General features: G+C 40.4%; 1 protein-coding gene across 4 annotated transcripts in view; it reads right to left on the bottom strand.

Moving 5' to 3' along the window:
- HDAC6 (histone deacetylase 6) overlaps positions 1–14833 on the bottom strand; it is a 95707-nt gene that overhangs the window by 52414 nt on the left and 28460 nt on the right. For 2 of the 4 annotated variants that reach the window (XM_076197803.1, XM_076197806.1), the window contains exons 1-6: positions 13087–13326; positions 10073–10192; positions 9812–9951; positions 9199–9329; positions 4772–4955; positions 3820–3917 (exon numbers count right to left, since the gene is read on the bottom strand). In XM_076197803.1, coding sequence (XP_076053918.1) covers positions 3820–3917; positions 4772–4955; positions 9199–9329; positions 9812–9951; positions 10073–10187 — 668 coding nt within the window. In that variant the 5' untranslated portion in view covers positions 10188–10192; positions 13087–13326. Of the gene's footprint in view, positions 1–3819; positions 3918–4771; positions 4956–9198; positions 9330–9811; positions 9952–10072; positions 10193–13086; positions 13327–14833 lie in introns of those variants that run through there. The other 2 variants (XM_076197805.1, XM_076197804.1) reach the window with 2 other exon arrangements.

Genomic DNA, 14833 nt, shown 5'->3' with positions numbered 1-14833 from the left:
CATATGATGATGCCTACGTAGGCATCATGAGACACGAGTGGGTATACGAAGATGCCAGTGTCGGCGTTTGTCTTGATTATATCTATTTTGTAGTTGTATGAGGGGATGTCCTAGGATGAGGTGGATGGATGGGGTGAAGGGGGCTTTGGGGAAGAGGGGAATGTCTGTTGAGGAAGGAAGGGAGAGGACGGAAGACAGAGGTGAGTGATTGCATGAGGAGGAATGGGCGGGGGGGTGGGGTAGTATGTGTGAGTAAATTTTGACGCAGCCCGAAGGGATTTCTCCCCGTCCTCTCCTTATATGCAAGGGGGGACGGAGAGGGGGGGTCGCCGATTAAATGAAGCGGCCTTGCTGTGGATGTGCTGTGTCTTGCGACGCTGCTTCTGACCCGGGGCGGTGGGCAGGGTGCGGGGGTGGCCCGTCGTCCGGGAGGTGCTCAGATGAGAGGGAGGGTGGGAGGGGTGTGGAGTGTATTTAGGGATGAAATGGGTGGGAGTGTTTTTATGTCTTTCCCTTTTTGGCTACCTCCCTTGGAAGGGGGAAAAAGCCTTGGTATATGTATGTATGTATGTATGTAGTTGTATCCGAGTGACCCCCGAATTCTGTGAACTGGCTTGATCACATTTTCTGTGTTTATTTATGGCTGAGCGGGTTAGGGCGTTGTTACTTGCAGTGAAGGTCGAGGGGATGGTGGTTCGAATCCTGCCACCAGCGAAGTTGAACCAAGGGCATGGTTCATTAAATTCCACGCTACAAAGCCCTCCGTGAGGGGCACCGTCCTAGCCTTCCGATAGGGGGGAGTTTGTGACGTTAAACGATATCATCATCATTATTACTCAGTGAAGGAAAATGAGTAATACAGCAGTGACTTTATATCTCATAACGCAAATATTGTTATGCATCAATCATCATACCTCAGGCATTCAATGCTGTGTGTGTGAAGTTGACTCGAGTTGAAGAGGTTAATGGGTTCTGAAAATGGGCAGCTTCACTGTCCATTCTGTGGAACCACCACATGCAGATACTCATCATTGGTCCAAGTTATTCCATCAAATACAAATAATGATCATCAGATTTATGAGCAACTATTATAAAAACGTTACACACGAATGGACGGCAAAAGCTGGCAAAGTGACATCTATCAAAATGCTTCTTTCCCCTTAAAAGAAAGGTAGCCAGATAAGGCACCAACCTACCCCTAATGCATCCGACTCTTGTATCAAACCTATTTGTTTCCCTTCTAACTTAGTTCCTCATGGATGAAAGGTCTTGCCTGTCCCCCAAGGAATTAAGATTAAAGGGAAACAAATGGGTGTCAGATGAGAATCAGATGAGAGGATCCCTTGGATCCCTCACAAGTGGCGAAGAAACCTTTTGGTACATAGATGTCACTATACTTATATTTGACCTCTTTTCTTGATCAGCATTTTCAAAACAGTTGCTCATAAATCAATGATGATCATTAACTGAATGTAATAGAATAGCACAGATTAATGAAGTTGGTCCTGGAAGATGGATAGCAAAACTGCCAAATTTCAAAATCCATCACCCTCCTCACCTTCATCTGAGGTCTATCTATCGGTCTACACACTAAAGGCATTTCTCTTACAAGGGAGGAACCCAGCCAAGGCATATACACACTCCCACCCATCTATCCCACAGATGTTTCTTTTCAATCTTAGCTCCTCATGCTTCATGTGCATGCCAACCCTCCCTCCTTGTCCCCTCATGCGAAACACTTTATCTCTGGATTGGGTCCGAGATATCTCTTTATAATTTTCAGCTCCATTTCAGTTGTACTTCACAGGAAGGGAGGAAGGAGGATGGAGAGGAGTGGATTATGTTAGGGATGGAATGGGTGGGAGTGGTTTTTAATGCCTCTGTTTTTTGGCTACCTCCCTTATAAGGGGGAAAAAAGCTTTTGGTGTATGTATGTATGTACTTCACAGTGACATCTTTTAAATATCAATTGGGATATGAAAGAGCAATTTCATGCACTAATCAGAGGTGGGTCTTCAATGATTAAGACTTCCATCACGCCAAAGAACAACTCTCAACTGCATGATCCACCTGCCTTCAGGTGGAATAAAATCTATAAAGTGTATACCTATGTTGAAGGTTTTGAGAAAAAGGTTAAAATCAGAACAATGACAAAGTTATAAATATCACCAATTTATTCTATAGTTAAATGAAGAAGAAGAAGAAGAAGAAGTAGTAGAGGGAGGAGGAGGAGGAAGTAGAAGTAGAAGGAGGGAGGAGGAGGAGGAGGAGGGCGGTGAATTAGGGAGGAGGGGGAAGAAGTAGAAGTAGAAGTAGGAGGAGGAGGAGGAGGGCAGTGAATTAGTTTATCACTGATCCAAACAAATACACTTAACCCTCAATTTAATGGACAAATGCATGCAGACCCTTGTCCGTTATTTGAAAATCGGGTCTGTCCGTTACCAATACTGGATACTGGACACAAATTCGTTGTGTAGAAAGTTGTTTGTTAGGTTTTGGCATGCACATACGTACTAGATAGGTAATAAAAAGCTACAGTACATATGTATAATGATGTATTGGACAAATTTTTATTTTACGGACTTTGTCTGGTACTATTTGACTGTTACTACCGGACACCTATCAGACAAATTTTCATTTTACGGACTTTGTCCAGTATTTGACTGTTACTACCAGACAAATTTTCATTTTACTGACTTTGTCCGGAATTTCACTGTTACTACAGGACACATTTTTTGTCCGCTAAATCAAAAGTCTGCAAATTTGAGGGTTGAGTGTATACAGCAATGAATTAGTGAACTGCTATGCTAGTGGAAAAACAATGTCTACTAACCTGCAATGCATCCTTCATATGAAATACGTTCAAGAAAAGGAAATCACAAAACATTATATATAAATGCTACACTAAAATTATTTCAGTCATAAATATTAAAATGCTGACTTATCTTAAACTTCAATTATAACCATAAGACATTACATATAAATGGTACACTTAAACTATATTGCAGTCATGAATATCAAAATGCTTACTTTCTTTAAGTTCAATTATAATTATATGGAGAACTGCTGTATATGGATGATACTGTGATGCATGGAAGGGAGCGGTTATGTGGGAATGATATTTTGACCCAGCCCACGTGGATCTCTCCCTGTCTTCAGTGTGTCTGCACGAGGGGACGGAAAGGGGTGGGTGGGGGATTGCTAACTATATTAAGCTGCTTTGCTGTGGATGTGCTGTGTCTTACCGCATTGCTTCTGACCAAGGGCGATGGGCGAGATGCAGGGACGACCCATCATCCAGGAGGAGCCAAGATGAGAGGGAGTGGAAAGGGTTGGGATGAAATGAGTGGGGGCGGAATTATGCCTTTTGACTTTGACTACCTCCCTTGTAAGGGGGAAAAAGCCCTTGGTATATGTATGTACGTATAATACCCCCTTTAACGGTAATACACTAAAATAGACATGGAGGAGGGATCCAGTCCCTCTTCCATGCCTAGCCACCTTGTTTTGTGGATAATGACACAAGTTGGGGGGTGCAGGGGAGGAGGTATACATGATATGTAGCAATTTCCAATCTTTAGCTTTGTACACACACACATATACCAAAGGCTTTTTTCCCCCTTATAAGGGAGGTAGCCAAAAAACAAAGGCATAAAAACCACTCCCACCCATTCCATCCCCATCACACTCCACTCCCCTCCACCCTCTTATCTTGGCACCTCCTGGATGACGGGTCATCCCTGCATCTTGTCCACTGCCCTGGGTCAGAAGCAGTGTTGCAAGACACAGGCTCTGTACCTCATTAAAGTACTTTCTTACCTGATTATTGCCATTCCATTTTGTGTTTTTCCTGCAACAATGTGATCTACCAGGTCTATGGTACACCCTGCTGCAAGTAGGGCTAATTCGTAAGTTTTCTGGAAAAAAGAACAATTCACTCAAATAAACAAATAAATAAAAGTTGCATAAGCGAAGAAAATTAATTATTCACAATACATTCAAGTGACTCCTAAAACTTTTCTCTAGCTTAAATAATATGAACCGTTGCCTCAAATTTCACTGACTATAAACTCGTAACTCTACAGTTGGTCCTCAGGAGCTCATAACTCTTCAGTTGGTCCTCAGAAACCTCCAAAGTTCTCTCTACAAAGAAATGTTGGACTACTGTCTGTGGTGTATTAGTGTGGATCTGTTTCTATGTCATTGAATGGTAGAAAGAAGAAGACGATGAAGAAGAAGAAGAAGAGGAAAAGAAGAAGAAGAAAAAAAAAATGGATCTGTTTCCATGTCATTGGATGATAGAAAGAAGAAGAAGAAGAGGGGAAGGAAAAAATGTGGATCTGTTTCTGTTACTGGTTGGTAGAAGAAAGAAAGAAGAAAGATGATGACAGAAAGAAAGAACAAAAGACGAAGATGAAGAAGAAGAAGACGACACGAAGAAGATGAAGAAATGAAGAACAAGAAGAAGAAGAAGAAGAAGAAGAAGAAAAGGTGGAAGAAAGATAGTTCAAGCTCAGAGAGATTTTGGGGCTGTTCCAGAGACCAAATGACAGCCCCTCAAGGTCCTACACAGAGGTGAGGTCATTGATCGAATCTGAAGACTTGCAGTGGGGAAACAATTTTCTCTATCATAAGAGTCCACTACGTACAGACTTCCTTTGTTGGTCCTGAATTGCCAAGTCAAAACATACACCTTTCCCACACCCATAAACCCCTTCCCCCCTTCTAAGTGTTGGCAAAGTAAGAGATTAAATCTGGAACACATTCTTACAGGGTGAAAATATATGGAATCATATTTTTGTGATAAAGCCTCCAACTTCGTCACGTCTGTCTCTCCGCTAGTGCTCCTGAGGAGACCGTAGTACGACAGTTTGTGCTTGGTGAGGACTTCTTCCGCTGAGGCTGGTCTGGAAGGTATTCGAAGACATTTCTCCAGAAGATTCATTTCTTGGCACCTGCCCAGGAAACCGTTTTCCGATTAATCAATGTGGTCACGTAAACATGCGCATTTAATGGTTAAACTATGTAAATATGAGGTGTAAATATGTAAATAGGAGATGCTAAGATGGGAGGGAGGGTGGAGGGGTGTGGAGTGTTTTCGGGGATGGAATGGGTGGGAATGATTTTATGCCTTGTCCTTTTTGGCTACCTCCCTGGTAAGGGGGAAAAAAGCCTTGGTATATGTATGTATGTATGTAAATATGCTGTAAAATTTCTATCTCATACACACACTTACTAACACTAAACATACATACATATACTAAAGGCTTTTTCCCCCCTTACATGGGAGGTTGCCAAAAAACAAAGGCATAAAAACCACCCCCACCCATTTCATCCCTATCAAACTCCACTCTCCTCCACCCTCTTATCTTGGCATCACCTAACACTAAACAATACTAAAAAAACTGGATCTGCTGCTGGGACACAACTAAATTCTCAGACAAAAACACCCAAATAAAAGACAACCACATCCTAAACATACATACTGTATACCAAAGGCTTTTTCCCCCTTACAAGGGAGGTAGCCAGAAAGAAAAAGGCATAAAAACCATTCCCACCCATTCCATCCCTAATACACTCCACTCCCCTCCACCCTCCCTCTTATCTTGGCACCTGGATGACGGGTCATCCCTGCATCTTGTCCACTGCCCTGGGTCAGTACATACATACACCATTAGGTCTTCTTTCCCTTATAAAAGAAGTGGCAGAGTCAAAACATACACCCACCCTACAACCATTCTACACTCGTCCAAAATCCCACTTTTTGTCCCTCCTATCTTAATTCCTCTTTTTCTAGACCCTTATCATTCTCCTTTCCCATCATAGTAATTTTCCTTTCATCTCCCTCTGCCACAATCAAAGCCTCCTTATCCTCCTCTACATTCAATAAATCCCAGACATTATCTATCTTCCCCTGTCTTCAATTCCATCAGCATCTTCTCTCTACTAGACTTGCCCCATCTTGTTCTTTTTACTTTATTCCCAAGCATAATTTTTATCATTTTCAAAATTCTTAGTTAAACAGACACCTACCCCCTCATAACATCTCCTTTCTTCTTGGCCTCCCTCACCTTGTGTTTTGCTTCCACCCTCTTTATTCTGTACCACTCCTGTGTTCCTCCATTTCTTCTAGATACCATTTTTCATTAGCTTGCATCTTCTCTGCCATCATCACGGATTATGGAGCTGCCTAATGTAGGCCTTATGGTCTCTTGCAGTCCCCTTCATTCTTATGTTATCACTCTTCCCTCTACATCCCATCATATGCCAACTTCCTTTCTGATCCTTCCCCTCCTCCTCATCAAAATACTGTCTTTGTGTACTTTAGCACAGCCTCCTTGAAATAAACCTTTTCTTCTCCATCTCCTGTTCCTCTTCTATCCTACACTACATCACGTACTTCTTTCAGCTTTGAGTGGAATTCTTTCTTTTTATTTCTTGTTTAATTCACCTCGCCACCACTTCTCTGTCTCAATTTAGTTTCACTTCTTCCCATTCACACCTAAATCTTATTCTTCTCTGTTTTCAATTTCACCATCAGAAGATTTTGATGTTATATACTCCCTCCTATCCGTCTCAACATTGTCACATCCAATATTTCTCTTACCAGCTTCCCAATTCAAGGCATAATCAAATGATATTATTATCCAAGTCCATTAAAGTTTATAATTAAATAAAACTATGGAAAATAAATGAATAAATAAAAAAGTTCAAAAGTTAAAACAGCTGCAAATTATCAATTGTAGAGGTTGTGTAGATCAGATCTTTGTGGTAAGACAGATATGTGAGAAAGCTATAGGAAAGGGGAAGGATGTTTTTTGGGCTTTTATGGATCTGGAAAAGGCTTATGATAGGGTAGACAGAAAGGCACTGTGGGAGGTTATGCAGATTTATGGGATAGGAGGAAAGCTTCTGGGAGCTGTCAAGAGTTTTTATGAGAGTAGTAGAGCTTGTGTCAGGATTAGAAATGGAGAGAGTGAGTGGTTTGAAGTAAAGGTGGGACTTCGTCAAGGATGCGTTATGTCGCCCTGGCTGTTCAACTTATACATGGATGGGGTAGTGCGAGAGGTGAATGCTAGGGTAGTGGGTCATGGATTGGAGATGGTTAAAGAAAATGGAGAAAAGTGGGAGGTGAGCCAGCTGTTGTTTGCGGACGACACTGCGCTTGTGGCAGGGTCAGAGGAGGGATTGAGGAAGCTGGTGGCAGAGTTTGGGAGAGTATGTGATAGAAGAAAGCTAAAGATAAATGTGGGTAAAAGTAAGGTGATGAGATGTACAAGGGGTGAAAGTAGCAGTAGACTGGAAGTGAACATTAAGGGAGAGCGACTGGAGGAAGTGGATAGTTTTAGATACTTGGGTGCAAGTGTAGCAGGAAAAGGTGGAGTGAAGGTGGAGGTAGAATGTAGATTGAGAGAAGCGAGTAAATGCCTTGGTGGATTAAAGAGTGTAATGAGGAATAGACATTTGGGAATGGATGCGAAGAGGAGACTGTATGAAGGAGTGATTGTGCCAACAGCACTGTATGGGGCAGAAACGTGGAACATAAGCGAAGAAGAGAGAAGGAGTTTGAATGTGTTTGAGATGAGGTGTCTGAGAAGTATGGTGGGGGTTACTAGGCTGGATAGAGTGAGAAATGAGGAGGTGAGGAGGAGAACTGGGGTGAAAAAGGATTTGGGAGATAGGGTTGATGAAAGAATATTAGGATGGTTTGGACACATGGAAAGAATGAGTGAAGAAAGACTAGTAAAAGAGGTATGGAAGGCAGATGTGGAGGGAGTGAACATGAGGGGACGTCCTAGGATGAGGTGGATGGATGAGGTGGATGGATGGGGTGAAGGGGGCTTTGGGGAAGAGGGGAATGTCTGTTGAGGAAGGAAGGGAGAGGACGGAAGACAGAGGTGAGTGGAGAATGGTTGTATATGGATGATGTTGTGATTGCATGAGGAGGAATGGGCAGGGGGGTGGGGTAGTATGTGTGAGTAAATTTTGACGCAGCCCGAAGGGATTTCTCCCCGTCCCCTCCTTATATGCAAGGGGGGACGGAGAGGGGGGGGGGTCGCCGATTAAATGAAGCGGCCTTGCTGTGGATGTGCTGTGTCTTGCGACACTGCTTCTGACCCAGGGCGGTGGGCAGGGTGCAGGGATGACCCGTCATCCAGGAGGTGCTCAGATGAGAGGGAGGGTGGGAGGGGTGTGGAGTGTATTTGGGGATGAAATGGGTGGGAGTGTTTTTATGCCTTTCCCTTTTTGGCTACCTCCCTTGGAAGGGGGAAAAAGCCTTGGTATATGTATGTATGTACTATAATTATACTGCACAACTGCTTAAGGCAACTCATTCACAGACAATGGAGGCATAGAGGAGATTGTATGAAGGGGCAACTTGGCATTGTATGGGGCAGAGACATGGAATTTAAAAGAAACAGGAAAAGTTTAAATGAGTTTGAGATGAAGTATCTGAGAAGTATGGTACGGATTACTAAGATGGATAGAGTGAGAAATGAGGAGGTGTGGAGGAGAGCGGGATTGGAAAAGGAGATGGCAGACAGAGCTGATGAAAGATTACTGGGACAGTTTGGACACATGGAAAGAATGAGTGATGAAAGATTAGTAAAAGAGGTGTGGAAGGCAGAGGTGGAGGGAGTGAACTTGAAGAGATGACTGAGAATAAAATGGATGGATGGGGTGAAGGGGGTTTTGGGGAAAGAGGGGAATGTCTGTTGAGCAGGGAAGGGAGGGGTAGGAATGAGTGGAGAGTGACTGTGTATAGATAATACCATTATGCAAGGAAGGGTGAGGCAGGGGCTAGAGGTGTTTATGTGTGAATGATATTTTGACACAGCCCAAAGGGATTTCTCCCTGTCTTCTCTTTTCCTGGATGAGGGGATGGAGAGGGGGTCTGCTGATTAAATGAAGCAGCCTTGCTGTGGATGTACTGTGTCTTGCTATGTTGCTTCTGACCCAGGGCAGTGGGCAGGATACAGGGATGACCTGTCATCCATGAGGAGCTGAGATGGGGGGGGGGGGATGGAAGGGGTGGTGGATGGGAGTGTGGAATGGGTGGGAGTAGGTACATACCTCTAACTTGGCTACCTCCCCTATAAAGGGGAAAAAGCCCTTGGTATATAGATATACAGTAATTTTGATCACATGAGCTACTACAGGTGTGAAAATATGAAAAAAATCTCCTGAGTACATTACCTGTTTATTACACTTGTAAATCGTTCTGGAAGTTCTGGGTAGTTTAAGTCCCATAGGCACTTGTGTTCCACCATGCATTCGTCATAAACGACGGCAGTTTCCCCTCGCACCATGCCTTGAGCCTCCTGAGCCTACAGTATTCACATGCAAAAAGAGGCGATCAGTGATATCATAATAACCTATCTGCTAATTTTTTGGTTCATTAATGCAAAATTAATATCTTTAAGTTTTATCTAATCAAGTAAATTCTGCTGTAACAGTTAAATTAGTTTAGTAGTAACATGAGGGAATGGAGAGGGGGGGGGTCGCCAATTAAATGATGTGGCCTTGCTGTGTCTTGCTGCATTGCTTCTGACCCAGGGCAGTACGAGGAATACAGGAACGACCTGTCATCCATGAGGAGCTAAGATGAGAGGGAGGAGAGGGTGGTGGATGGAAGTGGAATGGGTACATAACTTTTGACTAAGCTACCCCCCCAGGTAAGGGGGAAAAAGCCCTTGGTATATAGATATTAGTAATATCTATTTGACCAAGATTAGAATAATTTATCACATATGTTCCTAAGACCTTACAACTAACCAACATAGATTCTCAATATAAAATGTCTTCTAACCTTATCAAAATGATCCTCAGACATCATTTGCGTTGTGCTGTCCTTGGAAGACTGGCGCTTGAACTGAGCAATAATCTCCTCTCGGGAAAGCCTCGGCTTGATGTGTGCAAACTGCCGTCTTGCTGCTGCAGCGTGACCCTCTGAAGATCAGGCAAGTTACCATAAACTCATATACATGTGTTCAAATATAACACTTGTTATAAAATGTTATGACACAAGACTTGTTATAAAATGTTATAACACAGACTTCATAAATCTTACCTCCATCTTTGCCCCTTGAACCTTTGGTCCTGTTCTGCAATTTCTGCTCTGAATTACTCTTCCGTAACTGCGGCTTTTGATCATGAGAGGACCCATTCCCCTCCTGGTCAGGCATAACGACTGGAATACCATGCACGTACAGCATCAGTAAAATATCTTACAATATTGCTTCCCCAAACATTTGCTTGCACAATATCTACTATCCCACTTCCTTTCTTGAAGTCAAAGTGGTTACTGTATAACACTATTCACTTTGTCCTCTTGCTGAATAATGCTGTCTGGTATTTCTGACAAGAAAATGTAAACAGTGAGCCATAATAATTAAAAGATTAGGATATTTTTTAGAGTTGGCAAGGACAAAGGAAAAAAATTCCTGCATAAAACAAGTCACAGCTGTAGGAGCCAAATTACATGGAGATAGCTGTATGCCAATTACACACTTAAGCAACTCCAAATGACAACATAGTACTAAGAATCTTAAAATCTAGTAACATATGTGTAGGGACTAAACACGAAGCACTTGTGCAAATATGCAGTGTAGTAGAGTCCATAAGTGTCAAGTCCATCAAAACACTGAGCTAACTGGCCCTAGAAATAATAAAAGTTGCCATCTCCTCCTGCCCTATATAGGTAGTAAGTGACTTCAATTGTGTCTGTCAAGTGTAAAGTAAATACAATTTGGAAAATACATGTACACCTGTAAGTAGTGTGAGGTAACTGATGGTGCCACTATGGCAGACAGCAGCACATCATATGGGTCAAACTAGAAGCCATTGCCAGTTACCTGGAAGTTATGGGTCTTCTGCAAGAATGACTTGGGGCATAGAATTAACTGATATGAGCACTAAGGCATAGTGCATATATGTCATCTTGACAAGAAGAGCAAGAACAAGGACAATAAAAAAAGCACCAAAAATAACAATAATAATAATAATAATAACAATTGTTACTGTTGGCTTGAGTTTCACTAAATGGAAAACCTGGCAATGGTCCTTGTGCCCTTCCACAGATCTCTCTGGGAAGAATCATAGGACTTGTCTGTTGTACTGGTGTGGAACTGGCACTGGCTAAAAGTAGCATGGGGAGGGAAGCAGTTGTTGGTTGTCATGTCTCCATGTCTGAAAAGGTGTAAGAAATATATCCCAAATTGACAGAGAGATATATTTGGCCCAATTTGGAAAACGAGTGTCAGCCCTGAGATGGAGGTGTGAGGGTTGATGGATTTTGAAACTTGGCAGCAGCAAGTATCTGTCATTTGCTCCTCTTCTTGACAACAAACAAACCTGCTCTCCACCTCCCTTAATTCATAATTTGAGGGTACTCTATGTGGAGTCACTACCTAACCTAATCATTTAGGATGGGGTGTGTGACAATAGAAAGGATTGTTTGACTGGGTTTCTGCCATTTTATCTCCATCTTGGAAATGGTATTACTGAGAGTACATTTACGTTATGCTATTGTTTGATATCAGTTTTATCAGCTGTAATATCTGCCCAATAAAAAATAAACAAATAATAATAATAAATAAACAAATAAATAAATAAATACAATCCTATTCTCCTTGTTTTCCTCTGGCTTCCTTTTTCACTTAGTTTCAGAAGTCTTCCATGAATCTTAAAGAACTAAAATAATATGTGACAAAACATTGGTCGTTTGTAAAAAAAAAAAAAGAAAAATCATATGCGGTGCCAATTTTGTAAACACTATTATGGTTTGTTAACATTCATGAACTCTCCCCAAAACATTTCCATACTAATGTGTTAACAATTTAGGAAATTACAAGCTAAAAAATAACTACTTTGCACCTTGTTTTCTGATTATTATATGGCTCAGAACACAATCTCTCATGCTGGTACTCCTGAGTAATGTATAGGAGTCTTCCCTGGCACTGTTGTTAAACAGTCACTTAACTTTAAGAACTCTCATATGAATAACAGATAATTTTTGTATTATCTTCCTTTCTCACATGCATGAATTTTCACTTTTTCTCTTTCTTTGTTTCATAAGATCTAATTCTTCTCATGACATTACTTCCAATATAAAATTGCTTCGGAGAAATAATAACAGGTCAGTACCAATGTTTATGACTAAATATGAATCATGAAATTAATGGGCTATATGAATAGAGGTTATGAAGTACATAATTGCTAGAGTATCTGAAAAGTAATTCAGGAATACTGTCATCTTAAGGACACAGTTTTACAAATTTGAAGACATTTGGCAACCTACAGGAACTTCGTGCTTTACACATATGAAAGTACAAATGTATCTTTTACTAACATCGGTGAAACTAGAAGAGGAAAGGCTCATACCACTGAAACAATGAATTACTTGAGTAAACGGACATAAATTTCTTAAAGCCATAAAAAATAAAATATAAAAAATTATCTCAATAAACTGTTTGGACATATTCTGCACAATTACCAAGATTTTAACCAGATATGCCATAGCTTTCAGTGAAATCATGAACATTAAGAAAACATGTACATAAAGACGACAATGATAAACAGCCACACAGACTGTCCATGATTCTAGAGATCAGTTTCTACAAATTAAGTTCCAAGTGATCCCTGTAACCTCTTCATGAAATCTATAAGACATGTAAGGTTGAAAGAGTGACATTTCTATAGCTAACTTGTCCAAATTTGGTTATTTAGAACTGATTTATGAATAATAAAAATCTTTACTCAACAAATACCTCAATATGCATATCGCAGATCCAGTTACAAAATCAAGTATTAATACAATGGAGTAAAATATTCTACGTACAGTCGGTTAAAAAGTCGAATATGTACTTATGATGATTTTAAATAAACTCACTCAAGTTGAACGTTCTACCATAAAATTCATGAGCACTAAACTTTCACAAATATGACTCGTATACCTTATAAAACACACACACCTGACGACTGATATACATCCAAGCAACTCGACATTATTGCCCTAACACTACCCACTATCTATGGTAAGAAACCTGTATATGTCTTGAGAGACGTTTCCTAAATTAAACTTACAGGTGTTGTTCTGCTTCGTTACTTGCAATTTGGATTGGGTTTGAACAATTTCAGGGCAACATTTTCACTCAGTTCTCATACTTTCACATACTGGTCACGAATATGCCATAATTATCCGCCAGAGCATGTTTTTTCTATGGAAATGACGAAAAGTTATTTACAATTTAGCCACTTTTGGTGTCATACAATCACAGCTGCAATCTTCCCTCTCTGCAATTTCAGCGACCCAAAACAAGGGAAACGACCTAAGTAAATTTCAAAATGACATGCCAGTTTCTATCAGAATATAAATGATTCATACGTTTTTTCACTTTCATATTGTCATGAACATGATTAGTGAAATATTGTGATAATTCTAGAAATACAAAATAATGCTTTCGTTATTACATCTTCACAATTCTATAGTGTTGTTATTTTACTGCTCCAATTCACGATTATTATACATTACCTGAGTATCATTGTTTTATGTGCTTGTTCTAGATTCCTTTTCATTCGTATGAAAAATAATATGCTTAGAAAAGTAACAATATCTGAAACAAATGTCTGTAATGCAAAGTTAGGTTGATATAATCATATAATGATATAGGTATTAGCGTTGACAGTCAGTACAGTTATAAAATTTTATCACATGCTGAATCATAACCACTACAATTTAAACAAAGGCATTTAACAAAAATGCAAATTACACTGCAGGAAGGACGGAGAAGAGGGAATCTTGCCAACAATACTGAAGCATCAGTTAAATTATGAAACTGTCTCTTCTCCTGGTATTCAATCGCTGTGTGACGCACTTAGTACCGATTGATCCAATAACTTGGCCGTCAATCCCTGTGACTAGGAGAGAGGGGTGAAAATGGAGTATATACTTTTATTTTCCTCAATTGTAACATACAGGAAGAAAGCTATGGTTTCGTTTCTGTCTCTCTCATGCGTCGCATCAAATTCGCCATTAGATTCATTTGAATAAACTAATTTTTCGTTTACATTATCTCGCAAATATTCTAATATTTTCCAAATGCCCTGTCTTCTTAATCGTATCATATTACATTATACCATACTGTGTGATATTATATCATATATATCTACTAATTTACTTATTAATTTTTCTACTTATTTACTTACCTATTTATATATTAATTTGTTTATCTATACATTAATCAATTTATCTATTTATTTATTTATTGTTTTTATTGTTTTTGTGGGGGATTCCTTTACTAACATGTTTCAACCTTTGGCGAGCCAAATTTTCGATTTTTTCTTCTATCATCTCCATTGCCAATCGGTTCAGGTGGCTCATCTCCCTAATATTCGCACTTTTTTTTCGTAATTACCTCTTCTTATTTCTCCCCATTGCAATATATTTTTTTTGTGGACTGAAATTAATTTTGTGCTTCTGACCCCAGTCATGGATTTTGCCGACATCTTTCTACGACACAACTTGCAATCCTCCTCATCTCTTTCACTATTGATGATCGTGACAGCATCGATAGGTCTCGTCCTTCACGAAGGAGTTGGGCCAGCCACTCAACAAAAGGTCAAGGAACTGTGTTGGTATATTATATCCTTTCGAAATTGACACACTCTCTCTCTCTCTCTCTCTCTCTCTCTCTCTCTCTCTCTCTCTCTCTCTCTCTCTCTCTCTCTCACTATCTCTCTCTCTCTCCATCTCTCTCTCTCTCCATCTCTCTCTCCATCTCTCTCTCTCCATATCTCTCTCTCCATATCTCTCTCTTCATCTCTCTCTCTC

This window comes from Oratosquilla oratoria, chromosome 14 (genome assembly GCF_046742065.1).
Source record: "Oratosquilla oratoria isolate Oo_2021 chromosome 14, ASM4674206v1, whole genome shotgun sequence".
NCBI lineage: Eukaryota > Metazoa > Arthropoda > Malacostraca > Stomatopoda > Squillidae > Oratosquilla > Oratosquilla oratoria.
The sequence above is the reverse complement of the archived record's forward strand: the minus strand, read 5'-3'. Positions and strand labels throughout refer to the sequence as shown.